Source organism: Pundamilia nyererei, unplaced genomic scaffold (assembly GCF_000239375.1).
Source record: "Pundamilia nyererei isolate P.nyererei 1_Seehausen unplaced genomic scaffold, PunNye1.0 scaffold00065, whole genome shotgun sequence".
Taxonomy (NCBI): domain Eukaryota; kingdom Metazoa; phylum Chordata; class Actinopteri; order Cichliformes; family Cichlidae; genus Pundamilia; species Pundamilia nyererei.
In genome coordinates this window covers 1625758-1653701 of record NW_005187466.1, presented here as the reverse complement: position 1 = coordinate 1653701, position 27944 = coordinate 1625758, and the positions used below count along the sequence as shown (strand labels likewise).

The window sequence follows — 27944 nt, the reverse complement described above, 5'->3', positions numbered from 1 at the left end:
ACGAAGCATTTCAGAACAGTTTGCAATAATTTTGAACGTTAGGTGGCGCTGCAACCAAACTATGATTTCGGTGAGGCTCAAGCCCCCGGAGGGAGAGACCTGGAGAGAGAGAGGGAGGGGGAGAGAAAGGGGAGAGCTGTTTCCTCTCCCTGTGTTTCTGCTGTGCACAGCGGACTATCTCCTCTTTCTCGCAGTGTGCTGAGCCTAGATGCGGCAGGTGTGTGTGTAAACCGAAGCTTTTCTCACTTTGACCACCTGACCGACAGAATCTGGATTCTAATGCATATCGGCTGCGCACAGAGTCCATTTCGGCTGTGAGGATGTTGCAGTGATAGTAGAGCATCTTCTCCGCTGTATCGCGCCCAGCCGGCATCGTCAGCTGTTGCTCTAGGAAGAGAGTGGAAGAGTGGGGAGCAACAGAAAAGGCCAAACTATGCGACTGATTTACAATCCGTAACCGTTTCCACCCTAAGTCGACCGGGGAGCGGATGCGAGCAGAGGTTGCCAGCGAGCCTCTAAGTATTTTCTGCTCTTTGTCGGTACCGGAGGAGCTGTGCCAATGGAGAAAGCGACTCCACCGCCCCAGCCTGGGCTTCAGCTCTCGATAGCGAAGACTGAAAGTCCAGCAGAGGACATCTCCGGTCTGACTGACGAGGAACTGCTCAAGTGGACCAAGGAGGATCTGGTGCGCCGACTCAGGCGGTCTGAGGCCGACAAGATGAGCGTGATTCTGGACCACGGGAATCTCATCCGGGAGGTCAATCGTAGCCTCCAGCTGCACTTAAACGAAATCAGGGGGCTGAAGGTGAGGGGGCGCGCATCGGTGAAGGATGAGATCATAGGCTTGGAGCACACCTGAGAACGCGCATAGCAGGAGCAATGCTCTGCTGTTTAGAGAGCGCCTCTGCAAACATGGTGTGAGAATAGATGGTATATCTGAAGTTCAGTGTGCCATTTCATGGGTCATATGCGATCATTTGGGTTTAGATGGATGTAAAGTATATGTGCACTTTTGCACATGCAGGAGCTAATAAAAGCCTCTAGTTTCCATTTTAACTTTTTTGAGGTGGGAAATACGGGCTTTTAAAGTGAACTAAAAAGGGAAGGGATGTTTGTGCTTGTTAGCAAAATCAATACCAAGCTGTGCCCTTTCCACTCAGATAGAGCAATGACGAGTAGGTTTCACTTAAAAATGCTTTCTTCTAACAGTAATGTCCGTCAATAAATCAGTGGATTTGTTCATACAGTGCTCAAATCTGATCTTGTCTTCGCATACTTTAGATTCCTAAAAAAATTCCTTCACATAAATCTACAGCAAGTGGAACACAGAATCGAGTGGCAGATGCTCTGAAACTGTATGCAGGCTTTCTTCATTTCAGTAACCTTTACCCAGTGCCTTCATTTTCTAATAAAATAATTATTGCACAGTGTCCACAGTGTTTACAGTTAAATTCTGAGAATCAGCCTGGGGTTGTCTCAGCTGAAGCACATCGGGATCATTTGCTTTTCTTGGAGACCTCGTCACCTCTCCACCCATCCAAGCAGCCTAATTACACAGGAAAGAGCTGGAGGGTACAAAAGGGGGAGTAAGTAGGAGATGGAGGATAGCGGAGAGTTAAGTTGTTACAGAAGAGGAGAAAAGAAGGAGGTCTCTTGGAGGTGAAGAAAGAATCCTTAAGTAAATGTTGCTTAGTATGAAATGTTTATGACCTTGCCTCATTTCTGTGTGGCCTTTTCCTGTCCTCCAGATGATTCTAATTTACATTATGTATTTCACATGGTACACAGTGAGTCACTGCATTTATGGGAAAGGACGTAGGATTAGGATTTAATTTCATTATGATTGCATACACCATTTGATTGCTATCTGAAAAGCAGTGAAATGTATTCAAATTGCACAATGGCTTGAGTGATTTAGTCGAAGTTAAGTAACCCATGAAAAATGACTTTGTTTTGCAACATTTCAAAAACTAATTTGTGTTCCTTAAGGAGCATTTTTTTTCCTCAGGCTTTCTGGTTCATACATGTAAACTGTGTGTCGCTCTTTTCTAATTTCTAAATTTCTATTATTTCTCTTCTTGCTTTCACAGGACATTAACCAGAAGCTGCAGGAGGACAATCGTGAGCTGCGGGACTTGTGCTGCTTCTTAGATGATGATCGTCAAAAAGGAAAGCGTGTGTCCAGAGAGTGGCAGCGTCTCGGACGTTACAGTGCCAGCATAATGCGTAAAGAGGTGACCCTCTACCTCCAGAAACTCAAGGAGCTAGAGCTTCGACAAGAAGAGGTAATCCGGGAGAACCTGGAGCTGAAGGAGCTCTGTCTTCTACTGGATGAAGAAAAGGGGGTAGTAGGTGGTGGAGGTGGCATTGGAGGAAGTGGAGGTGGAGGCAGTGTGGGAATGGGAGGGTGCCGTAACTCCATAGACAGCCAGAATAGCTTGCTGCTAGTGCCTGGCCAGGGGTTGCTAATGAGAGACGTAGGGGATGGAAGCAGCACTTCCAGTGCAGGGAGTGCTGACAGCTCTGATCACCTTCACCATAAACAGCCTCACCTGGCTGCAGGAGTGGGTGGGGTTGGCAGTGGTGGGGAAAAAGGAAGCCCTGAGCTTCTACATAAACCCAGGTGTAGCAGCATCAGTGGAATAGGAGGTGTAATTGGAGGAGACAGGGAGGTGTCCAGTCCTGATCACCCAGCTGGGCGCCATCGGAGTACAAGCCTGGAGTACCCATACACCCTCCCTCAGCTCTGCCGGCCCCGCTGTGGCTCTATATCTGTGCCTGACCATAGTCGGGTCATGCGGGGCCTTAGTCCCGAAAAATATGGAAGGAACGTGGGCCACCGAAGTCCGGAGCAGCACCCCAAGCACCACAGCTCTGACCTCGTCCTGGGCCAGAGGCAGCACTTCCTAGGTCAGGGAGGCACCGGGGAGCTCTATCAGCGGCACAACAGGAGCAGCATAAGTAGTACAGGATGCGGAAGCCCAGAGCCCCGGCAGGCACATTTGGGGACTGGAGAGCACCATGAAAAGGGCTGTTTCATCCAGGGGGGCAGCCCGGAAACTCACAGGCACCAGTACAGCATGAGCCCTGACCATGTGAAGTTTGGCAGCCCAGTGAGAGAAGGGCAGAGGAGGCCGGCTGGAGACGAGCTGTCACCACATCATCGGAGCATCTATAATGGCATGAATGGTAGGTTTATTTGTGCCTTGTGATGTGATCATATATACTGACCTTCTATTTAACACCTAGTTTTTCCATGCACACACCCCCTTAAAGTCACGTGGATGATGTTGCCCTTGCTTGTCTTTTAAACATAAAACATATAGCAAGCTGAAATAAACTGAATTATACACCTGAATGAGTGGCAGGTTCATCAGAAGGAGACACTTTATCAAAATAAGTTGAACTGCCAAACATACCGTCTTACTTATTGCACTTATTATGAGCATATATAAAGGCTAATATATATTCAAGTGTTTACATGTTTTCTACACCTTAGTCGCTAAGTTACTAAATCAATGTCCATACTCTGAAGACTCTGGAGCTCCAAAACCCCATACTTTTATTCTCTCTAATTGCTTTGCATGATTTAACATTGAAAATAATACCTATTTACCTCATACTGGGCCTTGATGCTTCTCTCTACTCCATATGAAATTAGCTGTTTTTTGTCATTGTCTTCCCTTAAGGTCAACTTAGCTTTTTTTTTTGCCTCTCATAAAGAGAAAGTTTGGATAACAAACTCATCTCTTCACAGCTGAGTGCCCAGGATGGCCATATTAAGGATATCTCCTCTCAAGCATTTAAAACAGCCTGAAGCAAGAAGCTTTTAGCTCACAGGGATTACTTGTACATACAGTGACCTAATTATTTGAAACTTCGGCCAATAAGTCAAAAAGGAATTTAGGCTAAATAGAGTCAAAACTCTTAATTTTTTCTGTATCAGACTATTTGTTGATATTGCAGAAAATTTGTTTTAATATTTACCAGTTTCTTCTGTTTTATGCTTAAGATTTATTACCATTAAATTTATATACTATCAGTGCTACTTTTGGGGGGCATATTGAGATGCTTCCTATACAGATGGTGAAGGTTGAATAGTGTGAAATATTGTAATCAAATAAATATCTCAACATATATAGATATACAAATATACAGCCATGTGCCCAGACATACTTAAGGATGAAAAGTGTAGCATTTCAGGGTTTAGTGTTACAGTTTGTTGTAGCATAGAGGTGTTTTTTTCTCTGTAAACGCAGACATTTTCGAAAATGAGATTTACAGGTTAGTTTGGAATTGGAATGCACTTGTTTGATTGAGAAAACTGAGATACTCATGCTTATTCTGACTGCTGCAAAATTTACAGCATTATTGATTTTTTTTTCATTTCAAGAGAAATGTGGGCTGACTCAGGACAAACTGAGAAAAAACACAGGCGTTATATGAATCTTTCCAGCTCGAATGATCCACGCACAAATTTGAGTTGTAGCATTGCAACTGTTGCCACACAATGATGAATAAACCTATTAAATGATGAATTACCTCTAAATCTTTGCTCCATTTGCATCCATCTCTGAGAGATCGTGGGGAGCTAAGGATGATGAGGAGGACGAAAAATCAAAGTACCAACTTGGCTGCTGTTTAAATACCCCACAGTGGCTGATAATGATTTCTGGAGTCCGGGGGAAAAAGTGCTGAGTGGCACAGAGCTCTCAGATGCTAAAGGACAAATTCCTCAAGGTGAAATATCTACCTGACTTTGCAATATAAGCTTGAAATTACAAGAGAAACAGAAACAATTTGCACAGAGCAAACTCAACTTTTATAGCGAGGATTTTAACTGTTTTTGTTACCAAATGATGAGTCATTTATGCCAATTGGATTATTATATGTTTACCTAACAATATGCACTTAAAAACTTTACAACTTCAAAGAGGTAGTACACAGATCTTTATATATGAACCTCAGTTTACAAGTCACAACATTCGGTTGCTTTTGAGCAGTTTTGTGGGCAGGGATAGCTTAGTAAGTAGAGTGGTGATCGGAAGGCCTGGGGTTTAAATCCACTGAATGGCTACCCTGAGGTACCCCTGAGCAAGGTACCATCCCTACACACTGCTCCCCTGGTGCCCAGTGGCTGCCCACTGCTTCACAGAGTGAATGGGTTAAATCCAGAGAGGAATTTCCCCACGGGGATCAATAAAGTATACATAAAATAAAATCTGACAAGTGACCTATTGGTGTCATGAGGGCAGCATGGTGGCACGGTGGTTAGCACTGTTGCCCCACAGCAAGAAGGTCCTGAGTTCGACGTAATCTGGCCGAGGCATTCCTGTGTGCAGTTTGCATGTGGCTTTTAACTTTTTGTGGCACTGATTATCTGTAAAACCCAGCGTAATACTAACAATGTCTGCCTCCAGAGACACCTGAAATTAAAGCACTAAATGGCCAGTGAATGCATTTTAAGATCCACAGTAGAGCCATGGTGACCTCAGAAACTACTGTACAGTATCAAGCATGCTCTCTTTAGCCATTTTGCAATCTCTATGGATTGCGCTGGATTATTATAAAGACACACACAACTTTGATTTGGATCATAATTCTGTTTCTATTTTAAGGCTCAGCGCAAACTGTAGCTCTATGAGAGATTTCAATCTTGATGTAACCTGAAACCCATATGATGTCTGCAAAAGCCACGCCACATTAATGCCTCACAAATCCTTAACTGGAAAATGTTGTGAGTGCACAGGGCCTGGTAGTTTGCCAACTGTGGCATAACTGTTGTGAACTTAGCTCGGAGTGAAATGCATGCACCAAATAGCCGTTAACCAGGGCCGTAAAGACTTCATTAGGCCTGTGTATGACAGCGGTTGAGCATGTGTGTCATATTGGTATATCATAGTTTGTCATCTGTCGCAATTGATGTTTATCTCCATCATGAACTTGTCGCTACAGGGCCTCCATGCCTCCACTAACCTGACAAGGGAACTAACTTTAAGTGTCACTATAGGATATTTACACTTAGATAGAGACATGCAATCAACACGTTGCCACAGGATGATGCTTTTTCTGAAGTTAACACAAAAATATCACCCATCTGATGCTGGCGGATTAGGATACACTAAAATGCCACTTAAACTAATACAACTGAAGGAGAATGAAAAAGACAAGAAAGATGAGTAGATACAGAAAAAAAGATGTGTGGGGTAGGAAACGTAAAGAGAGCAGATTTGTTGCGATATCCCTTTGTGTCATACACTGACCTAACCTTGCTGCCATGTCCTTTTTTGGATGAAGAGGAAATTTAATTCCTGTTACGATGTAGTACACTCCACTCGCTTGGATTATCCTCTAAGCCCTTTGCACAGCATTATTTCATTTTTTATGATCTTGCATGTATGCTTGTGTGTGTGTGTGTGTGTGTGTGTGTGTATGTTTGTGTGATTTGGGTGGATGTGCTAAAGTGTCCCAGGGTCAGTGTAGCGATGAGGGTTTATTTTCTGACAAATGAACGACTCATATTGATGTAAAACTCAACAGTAGCGAAGCTCAGGCCATTTAAATTCCTGACAAAATCCACGAAGAAAGCAAAACAACACTCTGACCTCTGTAGCCTTTTAATACAATCTGCTGCAACATCTTTCAGGAAGCTTATCACACATAGCTTATTCTCTCATTGTTACAGTCAGGAGGAAGGAATACCAACAAAATGAAAGTACTCGTGCTTTTACTTTGGTTCAACTCCGAGTTTCTGCTTGAAGAAAATAACCATTATCTTATTTTCTCATCTTGATGACATATATCCAAAAGTATATTGACTCATTTATATATAAAAAGGGCATTACAAGAAATGACAAATAAAATCAGTGCATGGCACTATAAGCTTTAACCTCCTAAGACCCGAACTCTTCCACAGCATGCATTTTTAATTTCTCTTTGATATTTGGGCCCGATGAATGTAAAAACAAAGAATTACCAGATTTTTTTTAACCTTATTTTTGTTTTTAAGAAAAGTAAGAACCACATATGAGCATATTCGTTTAACATTTTGATAGAACAGTAGCAGTATAATGTCCTCATAAGTGGATATCAGGCCTTTGTAGAGCAAAATTCAGTATTTTGGTCTAAATGACCCAAAATGTGATGTCCACATATGTGGACGCCAGGTCCCACGAGGTTAAAGCAGCAGTAATTATTGGCTTGCAAATATTAAATTGCAGTAAAAATTAAAGGCCGTTTTGACTTTGTATGCGATGAGGAGCTTTACAAATAATCAGTAACAGCAAAAGATCAATTGTGACTCATAGCACAAATATCTGCCTCGTGATAAAATCCCTCTCTGATACTAATCAGCCATGAACACTACAGTCTCCTGACCCAGACAGCAGGGATGAATGTTCACTAAGCCTACAGGATCTCTGCACTGCAGAGGGTCTTCTTCAAAAAAAGAGGAGAGACTTAATCATGTTTTCTGCTTTAGCAATCACATGTTCTGCATATTAGCTTAAGCTGCTCAGATGATCAGGAGGAGAAAAATAGGCTGCATGAGAAAAGAAAAGATGGTGCAGTGTGTGGGGAAACCTTTGCTCTATTTTCTTACAGTACATACAGTACTGCAGCTGTGTGGCACTCTGTGTACTGTATTTGTAGTTTGCTTGAAAAGTGTGTGTTTGTGATAAAGACAAAGCCATGCTTTTTTTAGCCAGTGACTGCTACTTTATTCTTAGTTGTTTTAATGAAATAGCTCAGTTTGATGTGATACACGCGCAACACGAGCCTTCTCAGGTGACAGATCAAAATAAGATACAGTATAATGTCTAGCATTGTAATGCAAGCTAGTGCTACATAATGGCTAAACCACAGATATATGAGGCTCTCGTGTAATATTTGATATCAGTTTAGACAGAATATTAGTAAACCCATATTAGCCTTCCAAATATCAATAAAGCTACATTTTTCTGCTAGGCTATAGCGTTATAGTGCATGCATTTAATTTGAATGTCAGCAAAATATAATTCCTGTTTGGATGATTTGCTTACACTCGAATAAGAAACAGCATATAGGTGTAATATTTTGGTGTTTTATTGTTTATATATAATAGAAAGTCTAACCCATTAGTCTGACAAATATAATGTTATGGCAGGTAATGGGTTTGGTGGAGCATAAAATTTGTACTAAAGAGTCGCTAAAGTTAGCTGAAACTCTAATATAGTAACATCCACCCCCCCACACAGTGGGGAAAAATAATACACAGTAGAAATGCTGAAGAAAGCATTTTCTAATAAAACCCCATGAAACAACCATAAAATAATAAACAGCAACTTATTCATTCTCTCAAAGAAAATGGAAAGAGCTCAGATAATATCTTTTAAAGTCTTGGATTTAGCTAATTAGCAAGACATCAGCTCAACATTACCCTAAGTTAGAGTACATACACAGTTTATTCCAGCACCTATAGTTTAGTGTTGTAATTTTTTTTAATTGAAGAAACATAGAACAGATTTATGGCACACAACTACATACCTTTACATGTTTTCCTATTTAGGTATCAAATAATGTTCCATTTAGGATTTCTCTTGGGTACTCCCAGCCCGTTCACACTCCCGAGGCGTAATATAATGATGATTTGTCAAGTCCCGCGGTGTTCCTGAGGAACGTGAAAGGTGACCGTCCGCGTTCTTATGCTACGCGCCGGGTTATGGACGAAATCCAGTAGAATAAGGCTCCTGTGGTAATACACATTCCAGCCATGTATTCCATCCCTAACCTTAACCAGCACTTTAATGATGTTAGATAGTGTTTTCCAAAGCGATTTAAGTAAAACAAACATACATGTGTAGATTCATTCCAAACGGTTTTCTCATTTGCCCGATCTTGTAATCTAGGGACGTGTTGGGTACCCGGAAGCGTAACATATTGACGATTTGTCACCAAGAGTAAAATGTTACGCTTTGGGAGTGAGAACGTGTTGGTACTCCACATTTCTAGTGAGAATTACTATCCGTGAACCACATGACCATCCAATGGCATACAAATTGACCAATGAGGTCTATAATGTTTTTTTTACAAATAACTTGATGAATGCCACAAACTGAAATAATTCAGTCAAACCCTAAAGTTGTTTTGTATTCTGCAAGTGCTGCTCAAACCTTTACCTTGTGATTACATTTTTAAAAAAATCAACTAAACACATTTTTCTATCCTACTTCAGGCTTGTGGCTATTTTATAAAATCTCTCGCTATAAACCTCTCTTATTTTTCTTTTTTATATACTCAAGAGGAACTGACACGCTCTGGTCTTCCATTCTCGAGCATGTGATCGAATTAGCAAAGACCAATCCACTCTTTCATTCCATCTGTTAATCTCTATAATTGTGGCATTAGTTCAGACTGTCCAGCTCCTCTGGCTGCTGCTTAGAAGTGCTGCTGCCTGTCAGTGCAACAGGAAATTATCACTGAAGCTGTGGTCTCAGATAATGTTCTCCCTCGCCAGTGTCGTTGAAAAGCTAGTCTCTCTCTCTCTTTTTCTCACTCTCACTCTCTCTCTCTCACCATCCTAATTGGCTGCCAGTGTGAACAACCAGCTGTCGCAAAGAGAGAAAACTCTGATTACAAAGCCCTGTTTCGGGAGGATGTGGTGTTTGCCAGACTGAGCTAAGGAAAGAGGGTTGAGGAAGTATTTGAGTGGATTACTGGCTGTTTTCTTCCCCTCCTTCTCTCCCTCGTTCTGTCTTCCTCTCTATAATACATCTTTTTTTGTTCTTCTTGCTCCACTCTATCCTCTTCTTCCTTGCTTGTCTGCCAAGGCGATGGATGGAAAGCATCCCTTGAAAATTTGTCAAGTCTCGCAGTCTAAGCGGCCTGGGGAAACTCAAATGTTTGTCACAGCTGCTTGGTATGAAAGGATTTAGGGGAGCATTAGGCTGGTGTAAGTCAAATGGAATAATATTATAACCAGACAGTCTCATCTGCCCTGCCATTCCAGCGTTACCTTTCAGAACTTCTTGAACTTGCTTACACGACAAATGCCGCGAAGACCAACTACTTCTAATTCTAGCAGTTTTTTGTTTTACAGTCTATAACTCATTTTAAAATCCCATGGCATTGGATCTTTCTGCAAATAAGAGATGAATGTTTAATTTACAAGTTGAGTAGGCATTCCCTTATTGATGTCTTCTATCATTAAAAAATTGGTTAAAATTTCAAAGATGCTTTCGAGTTAAGGCCATCAGAGACATTCAATTCTCAAGGTGGATGACTTCATCTGCAGAGGGGAAAATGTTACTTTTAAATGTTATCATGGCCTTTGAATTTGTAATCACATCTGAGACCAATTATCCCAAACACCCTTGCCTATAGGCCATCAGAGCAGCTATTAACCCAGGAGTGCATGATTAGGCATTTTGTTTATCTTCCACTGGTGCATATCATTGTCATTTTTAATCAAGCTGCTCTAAGCTTTGTCAGTTTAAAGCCTCCTCCTCCTGGATGCAGCAAAAAGCCGTATATTGCCTCTGCAACTCTCAGACAATGCCAGATCCACACAAATACTCATGACAGTGGTAATGTCAATGGGAAATGGGGTGTAAAATGTGTCTAACATAAAAACAAAAATTGTTTTCAGCAGACTAAATTATAAATTAGAGAAAGGAAAGGAGGATGATTTTGTGCTGCAGATTTAGAAGAGAAGAGCACATAATCAAACGTCTTTCCATGCATAGAATCACATTGTCATACACTGTGGCGTGACTGATGTTATGATTATGGGTTCATAAAGAAAAAACCCATAAGAAGATAACTCCGAATTTTTGATTATGTCGGGCATTTAACTATTCGAGGATTCTCCTAAACATTTCCCCCGCAGCAGCTCGTAAGTGGCTCTTTGAGTTATGAAGGAGGCTGCTTGGCGCATACTAGCGTTGCTCCGGCCCAAACCCCAGAGGTATGTGACAAATGTTGCACAGTAGCCCCACTCATCCGGTAGACATGCAAACCCAGTGGAATGGAGAGCAGTCTTTGTCCTCTTACGCCATGCCAGTGGGGAACAGCCCACTGAGCTGAGAGGAAATTAGCTTGCTAGGCCAGGTAATTAACTGAAAGTTGAGTGGCTGCCATGTATGAGGGCAAGAGTGGGCCTGAGGGAATTTCTCACAGTCCCAGAGTCACCAGCAGTAACCACATTTTGCTACTGTTACATTTACTTCAGTTCTAGCTGTGTGCCATTCTGAGAGCTGTCAGTCTGAGGGTATCAGGCAATGAGGTGCGAGACAAGGAGGAAAGTGAAGCTGGACAGATAGACCTAAGTGAAGCATGGGAAGTATGCAGGTGAGGCTGCGAGAAGAGGGCTTGGTACATTTGCATACATTTTGTGAGCATTAGCTTAGTGATCACATAAATTACATATTAAATTAAGGTTAATTTACCTTCATGTTCGCTGGCAGCAAATCTGTGGTTTTTGCAAAACTGTGGCTAATGTGGTCACATATTTCTGGACAATGTTAAAAGTATAGCAGTGTAATATTAATCAGCAAGTCAGGGGTGCAAAGTCAGACAAAATGCTTTTACTTTCTTTCTGAAAGTAACATGTGACAATTTCACATTTCTATTAAAAATATCTGTCATGTTGCTTATTAATTATTTGTTTTAAATGATTTGAACCTGTCTTCAATTGTTTTAGCCTGCTTTTAAATGCTTAATTTGATCAGTTAAATAGATTTTTTAACTTCTTCCCCACCAAAAAAAACCACGAACAAAAGTTCCATTTTTTTTTACTTTAAACAAAATTGGCTGCCTTAAAAACTACAAGTAGTTAAATCAAATTAAAATTCTTTGGTCCCCCCTTTAAAACATAGAAATATTCTGAGATGATTTAACATCATCTCAGAATCAAGCTGTAACAGCACGTAGTAAGTAGTGAGGAATCCTGTCTTCATTGCAAAAAGCCACATTTATGTTGGTTGTTGCGTAATCAAAATATAAACCTCTGTTTTGGTTCATCTGTCATTATCACTGGTCATGCCCGACAAAGTATGCCTCCGTTTTTAAAGCCCCTGATTGTGTTCCATTACACAACTTAAATTTTATGTTTGTGAATTCAACTTTTAATCTTCAAGAGAAACAACGTATTATTAATTCTTTATAAGGGCTCAAAGTCTTGTGTAGGGCTCATATAGCTTGTCTGTGGTTTATGTCAGTTGTTGTGCATTGTCATTGGTCATAGCACGCTGCTGCTCCTATCAGAGTGATGGCTTTTATAGCTCAGCTGTCTGTTAAAAATGAGATAACTTATCAGGAATATAGCATGTTGAAAGGATGCAGTTATCTACTTCCTGGGGCATAAATTATCTAATGCCCATTTTGTGTGTTTGAGGTAATGGTTTTCCTGATTTACAATAAGGCACGTGTGGAGCTTCCATTACTTTACATTATGTTAGACCATGAAATGATTGGCACCACTGTCATTATATTTATGCCGTTATCTCTTACTAGTTCTCTTTCAGCGATGTCTTTTGGTCTGTGAGATTTCCTCTCCGAGATATTTAAATCAATTTTATTACCCCGACCCCCCACTGCTCCAGACTGACTGGCTCATTTCCTTTACAGTTATACTAAAAGGTACATTTAATCATTTAATTACCTGGCTTTGTGAGAACTTGAGCTGCAAATAAAGCATCTAGTACACAGAATTTCTCTGGTTGCTTTAAATGACAATTGATGGTCAATAGTGACCTGAAATGATAACACAGTGATGAGTTTCCCAGTAGAAACATCCTTATTTCGATCTCTTAATATTCCGCTAAACCCATCTTTTTATCCTTTATTAATAAGTGCTAACAAAATCTTATTTTCACTTTTTCATGTGAGAAGAGCTATGTGAGAATATGGGGGGGGGTGTAAGAGCAGAATGTAAAATCACATCCACACGTCGATGTTAACGTAGACTTAATACTGGCTCATCCTTAACACTCAAATTGACAGATGGTTACCTGTGCTCTATATTGCATTATATTGTTTTGAAGAAAATACACAAATTGTTACAGTGCATTGCATTATTTTCAGCTAAATCTAAAGGGCTTTTAATATGACATAAATGCAAAAAAAAAAGCATTATTGTTGTTTTTAATAGCAAAGGAAGGGACAGCCTGAAAATGTGTAAACAAGTTTCAGCCCCAGGGCATGGGTCATCGATGTCCCAAGGCTTTTGGAAGATGAAAAGCAAGACCCTTTAAATGCAGACCCTTTGTGTCACGCAAAACCGCAAAGAATTCTGGGATATTTGAATATCTAATTCAGAGCTGATGAAATTACCAGTATTGTTTCTCATCCCCACCCCTCTAACTGGCACACGCATCGCAATCCTCTATACGCTGCTCTGTGCCCGGTCTGTTATATTATTCATCAGCACTGTGGTGTGATGGGTGGCGACATGTTAAAATAGAGCAACAGCAGTTTATCTTGTGAATGTCTGCTTAAATATTTAATTTGCCTTTTGAGGATCATAGCAAAACACTACGGCAGTGCATGGAACAACAACCAGCTCTTGTAGAACTCGAGGAGACGATGTGGAGCTTCAACACAGAAGACAAAAGAGGCAGAAGAAAAATTAGAGGCTACAGTTTCTATCTATAAACCATCATGAAAGAAGTCTCCTTCGTTCATAAAGTTAATGTCTTCAATTGAACTACATTTTGCCATAATTTAAGCACTGCTCTGTCAACTGAACAGGCTTGTGATTCAAGAAGTGATGTCTTTGCACGTGTTTGCACGTTGTTTCGTGAGTATGCACCGTCTATTTGATGTATGTATTTCTTTCTGAAAGCACACACAAATGCAAACACACACACAGACATCCCTCGTAGGCTCGATCAGCCAAAGGGGCGCCAATTATTCACCTCTATTCCAACGAGTTTCATGCTCTCGTGTCTCTGTGGTCTATTTCAGCTGAACAGTGAGCCATGCAGCAGACACATAGGCTTCAAGTTATTTGCTGTTTCTCCCTGCTGCCATCACTTACTCTGTTACAGTTCTCATGCCTCAGTTGGCCATTGCAGATTTATCATAGCAACGCGGTAAAAAAAAGGCAGCTTAAATTAGGGAGGTATTGCTAAAAGCCAGAAGTAGATAAATGTATATGTTAAAAAAGAAGAATAGAGAAGAACAATCTCAACCAATAACACTAGACTGAAAAATCTTCTCCTAAAAGTAGCGAGTGACTGATTTGTAGGTTACTGACTTACTACTGGGTTTAGTGTCACCTAAAATTGAAAGAAATACTTTATGTTGAAAGTAAATATATTTTTAATATAGCATTAAATTGATCAGGAATGTTGTCACTGACAGTTAATAATTATTGATATCACTAATTACATGTTCTCTTTGATTAGTGACATTTCAGGCCAAGTTGCAAAGAAGGCAGTCATATCAAGGCACAGGCATTGGCCAGTCTCAGGTATTATCTTTTATGTGAAACTCTACCTAAAAAGCCTGGATCACTTCTTTACTGTTCATGCTGAGACCGGAGTTTGTCGGTACCATTACTGAGAACCTGTGTGGCCTCTGTTTTCCAAAGTGCACACTGTGATGTTTATGCCCTCTTGCTCAGTTGTGCACCATGTCCTCCCAATTCTCTTGCTATTCTGGTTAGAGCCAGTTTGTACCGTTCTGTGATGCGTGTAGTGCACACTGTTTTTAGCAATATCTCTCATGGCTTTATTGCTTAGAACAAGGATGCTGTGTTGATTTTCAGGAGTTCTCCTTCTTCCATTTTAGGAGTGCAATCAAACCTGCAAAGGCAGCTTCTCCAGGTGCTCAAAGAGCTGAATTTATTGCTGTGATAGAATGATTGAATTCATGATTTAACTAGCATTAGGCCTACATTGTGTGCTGAAAAACAGTGACAATATTTGCTGTGTAAGGTGTTGATATCCCATTAAAAATCACGTATGATACGTATATGTTATTGTATTAAACATGCTTTGTCGTAGATAAAAACAAATGTCCTTTTATTGAAAAAGACAAAAAGAAACAAAACAATTACAATTCCTTGGTGAATCAAGCTTTTTGGTGTACACTGTCACACCACGAGCTCAGTTGTTGTTTCTGAAATCTAGTAAGCAGATTTTTTTTTTCTAATAAAGCTAATTTATCTTCTCATCTAGTGCTAATCTTTTTTGTGTGAATTCTAATAACATAATTCATTATTTTCAGGCAGTAATATTCAGATATTTAAAGCAAAGTTCAAAACTATGTTGCATTCATTCATTTTTTTAATTGGTAATCCAGCTGGAGGCTGTGGAGTGGCTGGAGCTGTTATAGGGCCAAAGGTGGGGAACATTTTGGACAGGCTGCTAGTCTGTCACAGGGTAAGCACAAGGACAGGGAACCACACACTCACATCTAAACCTGTGGCAAATTTGCAATCACCTATTCACCTAACAAGAAAGTCTTTGAACTGTGGGAATACCTTGGAAAGAATCCACACAGGTGCAGGGAGAACATGCAAACTCCAAACAGAATGGTCCCAGCTCGGCACCAGAACCTTTCCTTTACTGTGAGACTAGCCACTGCACCACTATTTAAAACACAGTCTTTAAGCGTGACAAAACAGTCCTGCAAAACAACAAAATTCAGTGTTGTTCTCTCGTTGTGTAATTTTACTGATTTAAAAGATAAGAACAGGCTGTGATAGCCTGGTGAAACCAAGTGTAACCAATTAGCATGTTGTTGCTGCTATATAGTGCTGCAGGGATGACCAAGCAGAACTGAAGTGGTACGAGCTTGAAGTCTGGTCTCACAAGACTGGGCATGGCCAAGCACAGACTTGACTCCACAAATACCCTGCATGTTCCTCTTTTCATTTGGTGTATGTATTATGGCCATGCATAATGTTATGCATTCTGAGCTTGCCATCACGCTCCAAAGTCGCACATAACAGCACAGACTTCAGCTGCCTGAGGGACATTAAAACAAGCTGCTCTCCTGCCAGATAGCTTCACTGACTGACTGACTGACTCTAGTTGTCTGTCTGACTGCCAGCTAAACGGAAGGTCACTGATCTACCATGCATCTCAAAGGGCTTTCCTGCCCAGCCAGCCTGAATAATTTATATGGCAGATTTTTAGAAGATCTGAGGGAATGGCCACGTGAAATTACCTTGCATTGATTCTGTAAATTGAGAGAAGGAGAGAGAGAGATGAATAGAAAGCAACAGATCAAGGAGGACTGCGAGATGAGTAGTCCTGGGAGCAGGTTCATGTGTTTACTGGCTTGATTCACATGTCAATAAAAACTTGATTACCGGTTTTGATAAATTATACAGATACCGTCATTCTGATTTGTTTTTGCAGCTCCTTTATTGTTATTGCTCAAAGCCAGCCTTCTTGAATAATTTTCAAGCAATTTTCATCAAAAAAGAGTCTTTATTTTGTTAACAAAGTGTTAAAAGGTTTTGCAACTTCTTTATGAAGTGCAGGATTATGAGTTATATAAAGTTAATAATTTGGTGTCTGGTTGCTAAGGGAAAAGGGCTATATTCAGTATGGGAGCAGCTTCTCCCAAGTCAATCTTGCAGATCTCTTTGAGGGGAAATTTGGAGGTTTTCACTTGAGCTTTGGTGTACAGAAGCGAAATTTATGAGAGCTTACCCCCCCACATTATTCTAGACTAATCATATTATCTATATACTTGACCCACTGTTAACCCCCTTCCCTCTACACATCTCTCGCATGCGGTTAAATCCAATTTTGGTTTTAACATCAGGCTTCCCCATAACAGAAACAAACACCGCCTAAGTTTATTGCATGTTTTCTCACATCGTAACTTTCCTTGAAAAGGTCACAGGTGCTGGTTAGAATTCAGGAGGAGCAAGTTTAATTAGACGCTAATCAAGTTCTTTTAAAGGGATTCTCTGAATTTTGGCACACAGCTGGTGTGTAAACTGACCTGCACCATCACAAGGCAGCAGTTTATAATCCTGTGACCTGTGTGTGTGAAAGCTGACCTTGAGACAGCAAATCCATTCAAGCCAATTGTTTCTGTGAGTTACGCAGCTTGAATCGAGTTACTTCAAGCTAACGCGGTTGAATGGTTGAACGAAAAACTTTTGTTTCTCCTGTGTTTTTTCCAGGAATATTCTTCACTTCTAGTTGTCTTTATAGCGTGATGCAATTGAATTCAATTTTATTTATCTAGCCCCAAATAACAACAACAAACACCTCAAGGCATTATAGATTTATACAGTGACTATCATTTGCTAACATAACCAGCTTATAATGACAGCCTGAAAGAGTCATGTAAAGATGTGTATCGATACTGCCTTTTAATGCTTTTTCTTGCCACTCTTGATCCTGACTAGATAAAGAATAGTCAAATTGTTTACATTAAAAAAAAACTGAAAATTCGATTTTATAATTGTTCTATAGTAACAAAGCCATTCTGAGTGGGAACATGCCACATTGAAACTCATGAAACACATATCCTAGGCATCCTGAGCTCTTAGCTCAGGAACAGAGGTGGCTTGAATAAGGAACACATGAAACTAATCATATGTAGTATGTGTTTGTATGTAGAAGTAGTAATAAAGGGCATATTAAATTTTGGGCTGACCTTTAATGACTTTCATCCTTAGATATATGCTAAAGTAAATTTTAGCATTAATACAAACCCGGATTCTGCAACTGCCCACAGACCATGTTCAGAGTAACATCTTTCAAGTGTAGAAAAAGTCTAAATACAGTAAATATTGGCTTCACCTGTGTTAGCTGTGTGAGTAGCGAACAGTGCATGTGATGATGTACTTTTTTTTTTACCCTGTTTGTGAGCTTTAGCCGTGAAATCAGTCCCATTCCCCACATGCTGACCTCCAAGTGAAAATACCCCCCAGCCCACTGCTGCATCTACCCAACACTTTAAAGGAGTTTTCATATCTCTGTGTTATCCTGCCTTGTTCCCTGATGACCACACTAAGGGAAGGGGCAGGGAACATAGTGAAAGTGGCTACTGGAATCTTTTGCACAACTTGGCGGTCACAAGAGCATTATAAATCTTTAATGTGAGATGTTAGAGCGCCAAGGAGAGGAAATGTGCTGAAAACATGATTATGGACTCATGGGGAGGAAGAAACCGCTGGCTAGGAGAGAAACAGATAGAGATATCAAGCAAGGGAGCAAGGATAAAAGAATTTTGAAGGGCAAAAGAGGTAAAGAGGGATAACATTTTTTTTTTTTGCAAAGTTTGGTCTGCTTATAGCAAAAACATTATTGCACTGCTTTACCGAGTTGTGATCAGAACTTCTCACAGAGCCATTTAAGTATGACAGGAAACCCAGGAAAAGGATTTCAAAATGACGTCAAGAGCTTTCCTTGTGTTTAGGAAGAGCAAAGTTGATTGCAATGGCGTGTTCTCCTTTGAAGGTGCAACAGTTTCACTTGCAGAGAGTGAAGTGAGCTACAACCCGCATAATCTGACAGTGGGGTAAGCAAAAATATGCTAAACTAGCACATCTATCTAACCATTACAAAGAAAAATTAATCAGCCATAAAAAGGCTTAAACCTCTGTTTGGAATTTGCCTTCCAGGTCACCTCAGTCTAGATGTTATCTTATAGGAGAGAAACTACCCTGAGGTACCCTTGAGCAAGGTACCCTCCCTACACACTGCTCCCTTGGGTTTGGATTGGTAGCTACCCACTGCTTCACTGAGTGAATGGGTTAAATGCAGAGCGTAATTTCAGTACAGGAAATTAATAAAGTATACAAAAAGTAAGTGACCGTCTGATTCATATTTGTTTAGTTTACGAAATAAAACCTAAGAAAATATATTATTTCAAAAGGCGCTGTCTCCATGCTGCGTCTGCTTTAAATAGGTCACAGCAACAAATAATACTTCATTTGGATCTTGTCTTATGTGGTCTAATCAGAGACGTCAAGCGTGCACTGTGCGCCTCCGTTGTGAAGTACAATCCACCAGTCAAACCTGTTTCGTGTGAACTTGAGCTGGAAATTGATTGACTGCCTCACTAATCCAAATCATGCCTGCTCACCTTGAAACAAGTCTAATAACGCAGGTGCATTTTGTCTTCTGAACTTGCAGCAAAAAGGTGATTGTGTTTTTTCTCTAAAATGCCAAATTTTTCAGAGTCTCTCATTCTGCTCAGTCACTATGCAGGGTGGGCATGTGCTGATTGGCGCCACTGTTCTAATAACAAACTTGCTGCATTCCCAGTTTGATTTCCGACATATAATTTAGCTAATAACAGAAGCTGCTACTCCATTAACATGTTTTATTTATTAGTCATGTTTCCTTGCTTTTGCAGTCTAACCAGACAGACATCAACTCTAAATCATTAGACTAATGAGACAATCCAGTCTTGTCAAAACAACACATTCAAGTCTCTTCCTCTGTCTCGTTCCTCTTCCTTTTTTGTCACAGCTTTGATATCAGCCGGCTGCTGCACCAACAACTGTAGAAATGTCAAGCTATGGGACAGGTAAGAATCCCTCTCCACCTTGTTTCTTTTTCCTAAACTTTTTTTGTGTGCGTTAATTAGAATCTCTGAAAGAAGAAGAACAGCTAATGAAGGTCATTGTCTCTTCTTTCCACAAGGGCCCATAATCCTGTAATTAGCTCCTATTATTCTATTTTGCCATACAGTGTGCTGCTTCCTTTAGCTTGAAACCTATTTAGTCGGATGGAGGGATTTACATTAGAAGGATTTACATGAATAAATAATGGACTCTTTCAGTCAGGAGTGTTTGAAATACATACAAAACTATTTGGACTTTATTCTCTTGCTAATCAGTAGGTAATCTGGATCTGAACCCGATCACAACAGATCCTGTGTCATTGCAGGGTCATTCCGTGACTTAGTCTGGTGCACTCCCTCCAGATGAGTAATGTGTTGGCATGCTTGATCTAGCCCAGGTGTAATCACAGTGGGTTTGCTGTGGGACTACAGAGTTAGAGGTGACCCTCTTCTGTCCCCGTATGCCATCCTACATCTTCAATCAGGCCCAGCGGGAGGCCGAGATGGTTGTGTTAATATTTAATGACCGCGAGACAAGACGTACCTCCCCCTAGAGGACAGTTGGGGCCCCCCTTGGCCCCCCTTGTCGTTGTTTAGTACACCAACACACACAAACTGTAACTACAAGCCACATGCGTGCTTATTCCCCCACACATGAACTTCTCTAACATGCATATTAAGGACTGTTTGTCCTTTTTCTTTGCATTCGTTTTTTTTTCAATCCATCACCTTCTACAAAAACATCCGTGACTCAAGTGAAGAAAAGAATAAAGTGTACTTTTTGTCAGAAGATGATTTGCAAGCTCAGAAAAGGCAACAAGGATGTGCTAAGAATGCGGACTGCAGTCAGGCCTTCTGGTCGTCCCTTGGCTCTCCACTGAGGTGGAGACAGACGCAGGCAGGAACAAAGGAATCTGTCACTGATAAGTAACACAAAAACCTGCAGAGATGAACATCTTACTCGCTCAAACTCTCTCTCTTGCTTGCTCTCTGTCCCCCTCTCTCTCTTTCATTCGGTCCCCTCAACAGACTAACAGCTAATAGCTATTTATTCATGCATCTTTTTTTGAGAACATGCAAAGAATAAATGGCTTTGAGAATCAGGGCTCAAATTCCTTTGTTGAAAGCTCACTCACGTTTACAACTGTCGACATTGCAAACTATTGTAAGAAAAGACTGCCTTCAAGGTTAAACAGTGGAAATAAGAAGCTGGTGACCTGTACTTGTCCAACAACAAAATACAGGCAATCGGGCCTTTTTCCACACAACAAATATTGACAGGAAACAAGACTGTGCGTAAACTGTGTGACGATTTTATTCCATTTAACTCTGTCATGTTCATTCTTGCTCACTGTCATGCTGTCATGGCTTACTGGGACTCTTAGATAGAACTGAACCAGCATTATCATTGTTCGAAACATCTGTTTTTCCTAACATAACAAGGAAAACTGCAAATATAGAAATAATTAACATAGCAATATATCTGTTACAGCTCCTATTTATCATTTAAAGCATATCATTTATATATATTTTTAATTAATGTCCTGTTCCGTCACCTGCACACTGAATAGGATTTTGAATTACACATGCTGTAACGCCCAAGCTTGAGATTAGTGAAACACTATCCCATACCACTTGAAAAATCCCTTCTTCTCAGGCAAATGAATGTGTTGCAGTACAGTGAATAAGAAGGATGTTATGTTTGCTGTTTGTTTTTTTTGTTTTTTTTATATTTATGGATTTATATATTAAAGTCAATGTAAAAAAAACAACTTTATTTATCCCCAAGGGGCAATTAAGATAGATGACACCTTGCCGACCATACATACAATACACAAACATCACATTGGGGAGACAGGTCAGGCTATGTAGCACTGGCCGGTTGACCACATGAGCAGTGACCTGAACTGAAACCACAGAAAATGCACAACATGAGGAAAGATGAGGAGAAAAAAAGAACTCCCCCCAAAATAAACTACAAGATTTTGAGAACTTCCAAAATATGAGATACAAAACAGCTAGGACAAGCTACAAAAACACTGCAGACACTTCTGCCCAAACAAACTGGTATACAGTGCGTATATATACTTAGCCCTTAGCGCTCAGGTTTATCAGATTGGTCTGGGATGAAAAATGCCTTCCAAAATCAATCCGGTTGGTTTTTGACATTTGCTTAGGTGTTTCTGTTATTGTGTTTGAGATTTAAAAAGTTTAAAAAGATTTAAAAAGTTAAGATATTCAATAATAAGCTATTACAAACAAAGAACTCTTGAAATGAAGAGTCTCACAACCTAAGCATACCCCAGTCACAGCGAGCACAGTCACCCCTGTGACCTCACACTCACTGATTTCAGATATTTTCCCAAACACACATCATTGTTTCAGTTCGTTTTTATTTGTTCTAAAATGTCGCTCAGTTTGATAAAATGTATGTTTTCAGACCTGCTTTTAGTTTTTAGTTAACTGCAATGGCATGTCTGTCTTTTCCTGTGCAGCTTTGACGCTTCCTCTTGACCCCAACTTGGCGACCCACGCCTCTCAAAGGGAGGACGGGTTGCAGTGAGACAGCCCTCCTGCATCTCAGGCCTTGAGGGACACAAGCACCCCTGGATGCCACCTTCCACAGCTCCGGATGGTCTGTAGTCCACGGCCTCATCCATTTGCTACAGCCGTTAAACAGCCTGCCTCCATGTTTTCATTTCTACATATCGAGAGTTTGAGCAGACAGGGGTGGGAGTTTTTTCTTTTTTTTCTTGAATGATATCAGTTTAGTTGGTAAAAACTTGTGATGACTGCTACACCTAAATGGAAATCTCTCCCGGCCAACCAAGACATGGCTACCTCCTGGAGAGCACCCAGAGAGAAAGTGAGAGAGGCTGTGGATTGGTGTGAGTAGATGAAAAGGACTTTGCACTGTATGTGCTGCTACTCTCTGTTTACAAATGCAGATCACTGGTGGAGAAGCACATAGACCTTTCTATATCCTGCTGTTAAAAAACTTATTTTCCTACACTCTCCCATTTTTTTCTGCTCCCGCCTCCCCCCGCTGTCATCGTTAGAAGTGATCTTCAGTATGTGTAATGAGACTGGTGTAATCTAATGCTCTGTCTCTCAATCTACAAATCCAGATGATCACATGATTGCCATCGTCTCCTCTCTCATTCATACTAAAAATTCAGAACTCTTTCAGCCATTTCAACTGACGGTAAAAATAAGACAAAATTGTATATGTCAAAGATGTTCTAGCAAAGAAAAAAAACACATCCTCTTCCTGTGTCTTAAACCAAGATGGTCAACATTACTAGCTGCTGACAGATGTTCTTATTCTATGAGATGCAATGTTCAGGTGTAATTTTTCTTTTTGTATTATCTTCTTTGCTCCCTCAAAGCGCCTATATTTAAGCTGGGGAGAAGATTATACATTTCTCCATGTTGTTTTTTTTTACAAGTCCAAGTAAAAAGTAGATTATTGGATTAGTTTTCTATATATCTATATATATAAATACTATATGACTATTATTTTTGACTTACTGGTATTAGAACTATTATATGAAAATGCATATGATACAGTATATCAAATAATAAATAGACTTCTTTATCTAAAAGTGGATTGTTGGTTCGATTTTTATTTGTGTGCTGATTGCGTGAGTGAGCTTTGCAGTTAAACGTCAGGTTGGAGTATAAGTTGTTTCACAGCTGCTGTAAATCAAAAGTTAACCCTTTAAACCCTAACCCGTCACCGGTGACGGTTAACATTTTTAGCAAGGGTGGGCAACTCCAGGCCTCGAGGGCCGGTGTCCTGCAGGTTTTAGATCTCACCCTGGGTCAACACACCTGAATCAAATGATTAGTTCATTACCAGGCCTCTGGAGAACTTCAAGACATGTTGAGGAGGCAATTTAGCCATTTAAATCAGCTGTGTTGGATCAAGGTCACATCTAAAACCTGCAGGACACTGGCCCTCGAGGCCTGGAGTTGCCTTCCCCTGGTTTAAAGGGTAAATTAGGTCAGGTTTTAAAGGGTTAAATGGAAAAAATCATTCATCAACATAAATATAAGTTTAAATTAATCAGTCGCTTGCAATACTATGAGCAGCTGCAAGAAATCACATGTTAAACATGATAACCCGAAATGTAGCCACATCTCATTCAGTCAGATGGTAGACAATAGTGTAAAAATGGAAACAATTTCCTATTGAATCACAGTTGCAGTTTGCTCTTCCTTCCTCTGCAGCTATAACCTTTCCTCATATCCTGCAACATCTGCTACACTGCTAAGAATTTCTGTTATAGCTGTGTGCTGGTCAGTGTTTACAGTAAGGGTACGAGTGACACTCAGGTAAAAAAAAACCTTGGTTTTAAATAATTATGTAAGTATTTAATACTGAGTTGCAAATAAATCGTCTAAAAGACAGCTGGGCATTTTCGCGAACGTCAGCTTAACAGAAGAAAGCAATGTGCTCGTTAGGTGCTACACTCAATAGTGCACTGTTCCATATTTGGGGACAGTATGAGAACAAGACAGTATGGGCAAAAGACAGAATGACTGGGATTATCACAGAAAAAATAGATGGTCTGTGTTCATTGTAATAAAGGAAAATGTCAGCATTTGCAGCACTGTCGTTCACTGTTTTAATGTATCCGTGATAGAGTAAGGACAAGAAGGCTCTTAGGCACAGGGGAATAACTTCTTCCGTCTCTGGCTACACAGACAAAGTATTACCAGACTTCTTATTTGATATTAGTCTTGGAGTTATGTATCCAAGTCAAGGTCAAAAAAGGTCAGGTACGGGTATAAATACAGTTGTATTAGACTCTCACTGGGTTGAGCTATTAACAACACTAATAGTGAAAATAATTGACGTTGATCTGGTTTGATATGATTGCTCAGAGTCATTAGGGTTTACTAATATGTCCCAGAAAATCTCTTTAATGAGGGTCTGTCTTTAAATCACATATCTTTACACTGCACATATGGGAAGTCCTGCTAAGGAGATGGAAGGATCTATAACCTCTGATGGAACTGAGTGATTGCCTTATGTAGTAAGTGTTAAAGTGAAAAGGAAAAACATACGATGCAAACAAACAAATACATCAACGTGTGCACATCTGTGTGTGTCTGTGTTAATTTATAAAAGGAAGTGTGTATGTGTGTGTGTGTGTGTGTGTGTTGTTCCAAATACAGTCATCTATGAGGTGTGTGCATTTCAGCGAGCCAGTCAGCAGCAGGTTGATTAGGACACACCCATGCCTGTTCGTCCAGTGTGCGAGCTTTTATTGATTTGTGTGCATCTGTGTATGTGTTCCTATTTCATGATATAAAGCTGCAGGTTATGTGTTTGCGTAAGTGTGTGGGTGAGAGCATGCAGCGCCCTGATCTGCTCTGCTGCATTGCAGCACGTCCTGCCCAACCCGAGGTCGCCGTCGTCCTCCGCCAGGGCATTCTTCCAAGGTCGCAGCAGGTCAATCCTCCCCATCTGCATACCCAGCCACTGCAAGGGTAAATCTATAAACACCACACCAAATCTGTCAGCTGTTAGAGCAATGAGACACCAGTAAGAACTAACACAGAGATCAGACATGTAATCTACCCAGACGACCAGTCAATCAACCAGGAAAAGCTATCAACACAAAATGAACTACTGACACAAACATTTTTATATGCAAACACATGCAGCTGGAGTCAGATACAGTGACACTTTAACTGGGAAGGTGTTAGCCTAGTGGAATTTAAACAGGGGAGTGCTTGGTTTCTACAGTGCTACTGTATGTGTGTATTCTGCTTTAGACTTGGCAGAATTACTTGCAGAGATAATATGACTTCTACATGACTAGATACTAGATTATATAAGGTTGAAACTCTGTTTAAAATTTTCTGGGAAGTGTACAGAATTTATTATTTATAAGTCAAATGAAAAAATTAGATTGTTCATTTGTTACTGACAGAGATCTGACAGAGTAAGATTCATAGCTGTGTTTTGACCCTACAAACCTTTCTACTCACTGTAAAAAGTACATTTATTACTATGTCTTGTATTGGGCAAATTTCCCCCATGCTCCACATTAAGCTCTTTTATATTAAAAGACTGGTATTACTGAGAGCCAGAAGTAGGCTGTCTGGATGAGGATTCAGTAAAGAGTTTTAGGATAGACAAAAAGCTTTTGCAGCCATGCTTAGAACTTTGGGAAATCCATCCATGCGACTTATGCTGTCATTACTGACTTAACACTAATAGTAACACATATCACAACCATGCATGCTTATTTAAGCCATCTGGGCAAAAAGTAGAAAAAAAAAACTTTAATCGGAAAATGTCATAGCAGCCTATATGCCATTTAATTGTTTATATTCTTTATTGTTTATATTCTGAACTTTTTGTGTTCATAAAGGCAGTTTGGGGTTGTGTTTCGTTTCATATCATCCCTGTACTCGCAAAACTTAGTCCAACTTTAACTTCAATACCATAAATTATTTTGGTAACAGATAAATAAAGAGCGTGAATTCACTAGAACTGAAAATGTTATATGTACCAGTGGTATTTATCCTCAAAACATTCATTAAATTGGCCTAATAATTTTTAATTTACAAGTATGCATCTTTATGTTTAGCTAGGTAAATGTGAAATGATTTTAGCGATTTGCAGAAATGTGAAAGCATACAGGGAAATACAGTATTTAAGGAAAAACAGAATCTTATCCATTTCAACCTTGAAAGTCAATATTTAGTATGACCACATTTATTTTTCAAGGCAGCCAGAACTTTGGTGACCTTGTAATGTTTTAAGTAGTGTTGAGAAAAAGTTCTCCAGGCTTCTTAAAGGACACTGCAAAGCTCTTCTTTGGATGTTGGCTGCCTTTTGTTTTATTTTCAGTTAATATGAATCCACATACTGATAACAGGCTAAACCAAAACTTTTCAACTTGGATTCATTCATAACTTCATAAAACCTGTTGCCACTGAAACACAGATAGCTCAAACAAACTAATTTGGTATGTAGAAATGTGTTGAGATGGGTGGGCTATAACTATCTGACGCTCAAACACAGTATGACAGTATCCTGTGAGTCAACTGGTAAAAAAGATAATTAAATGGAGAACAATAACAGAAATTAACCAGCATGCTAACATATTAGCATGCTAACATATTAGCAATATGTTAGCATGCTGATGGGCAAATTTGTAGGTTGTAGCTAAAAAAAAAAAAGCTTGCCAAAAAATGCTTTTTGAGATTGCATTTCAGCAACTGTAATATGTCTTTTCCTCCCTACAAGTACAACCAAAACCCACTTCAATGTGACTGATATCTAGAACTGTTTATAGCGATAAAGCAAGCAAACGGGAAAGGTGTAAGTTCTGCTTTTCTGAGGAAGACTAATCAGACATAAAACAAATCTTGTGCTCAGCCCCTTGTTCACCTCACCACAGTGAATCATCAGATTTCTTCTCTGAAGTATTTTTCTACAACCTCCTAAACAATGTTTATATAAGCCCTTGCCTATCAATTAAAAACACACCAACAAAGGATTCTGGCTGAAATATATGACATCAAGTCCTTTTCTGCTGTTTTTTTTTTCCTATTAGTGCATTGAAAGCAAAAAGTATCACAAGATGAAGAGTGAGAGACAAGATTCTTCAGGTGACAGCAAACGAACCCTCATTCGGACCATGCATCTCACCAAGTGTGACTTTGGGGAGCTGTTTGACAAGGAGTGGCTTGTTGTACAAATACTCAGCCTCAGCTCATATGCCAGGATGTTTGGGGTTTTATTACATTTTTGCAGCAGAAGGATTTCAATATCAGGATATCAATGATTTATCATCTAGATACAGCAGAAACAAACAAATAGATGGCTTCTATGATTTCGTGTAACACGGCAAACTGTCAAATTTCTCCTGCATGAAAGAAACTTGTTTGCTTATGTAGGTGGTTGGTGTCCCAGCGAGCACCTTAGTATAAAATGTAAAATCTGTCAATAATAATAATGCATGCTCTGCACACTCAAAGAAACATCCTCACTGATATGATTAAGTACACAAATGTTATTTTCATTTCATCACCATATCTGTGATTCACAAAATTACCATGTTCTGTCAGCATAAACACTTCTTGAATATTTGTGCCTGTGTTTGCATATTAAGTGAGGAAATAAAGTGCTTTGTCTGCATTTTTAAGGCGATCATAAAAAGAGAAATGCTTCACAGTGAATGCAGCTTTACGAAAAAGCTTGTTTAACTTCCCACTCCTTGTAGGTCACCATCATAAGCAAGACAATGAAGTCGATGCTACATACGTCTTAGACTCGTTTGCTAACGATCCATCTCTAGGACAATGGAGCTTAATTACGTCCTCTAATGACTTCACACACAAAGGCTAATGGCCAACATAGATAACAGATCTGTCATTACCACTGCATATATCTTGGT

General features: G+C 40.0%; 1 protein-coding gene across 2 annotated transcripts; it reads left to right on the top strand.

The window, feature by feature from the left end:
* Positions 1 to 43: 43 nt before the first annotated feature.
* ccdc85al (coiled-coil domain containing 85A, like) lies at positions 44 to 23056 on the top strand. Of its 2 annotated transcripts, XM_005735791.1 has the most exons (4): positions 44 to 805; positions 2091 to 3189; positions 19428 to 19485; positions 22017 to 22097. In XM_005735791.1, exons 1-4 carry the CDS (start codon positions 560 to 562, stop codon positions 22033 to 22035), a joined length of 1422 nt encoding a protein of 473 aa, XP_005735848.1. In that variant the 5' UTR covers positions 44 to 559; the 3' UTR covers positions 22036 to 22097. The 2 variants fall into 2 exon arrangements, with proteins under 2 accessions (XP_005735848.1, XP_005735849.1); XM_005735792.1 differs by lacking the exon at positions 19428 to 19485 and having other exon boundaries at positions 22017 to 23056.
* Positions 23057 to 27944: the final 4888 nt, after the last annotated feature.

Bases quoted from the DNA above. Each gene is read 5' to 3' on its own strand.
- ccdc85al (XM_005735791.1), top strand. From the start codon at position 560: ATGGAGAAAGCGACTCCACCGCCCCAGCCTGGGCTTCAGCTCTCGATA. The intron at 806-2,090 runs GTGAGGGGGCGC...TTGCTTTCACAG, and splicing joins ACGAAATCAGGGGGCTGAAG to GACATTAACCAGAAGCTGCA. The intron at 3,190-19,427 runs GTAGGTTTATTT...TTTTTGTCACAG, and splicing joins CATCTATAATGGCATGAATG to CTTTGATATCAGCCGGCTGC.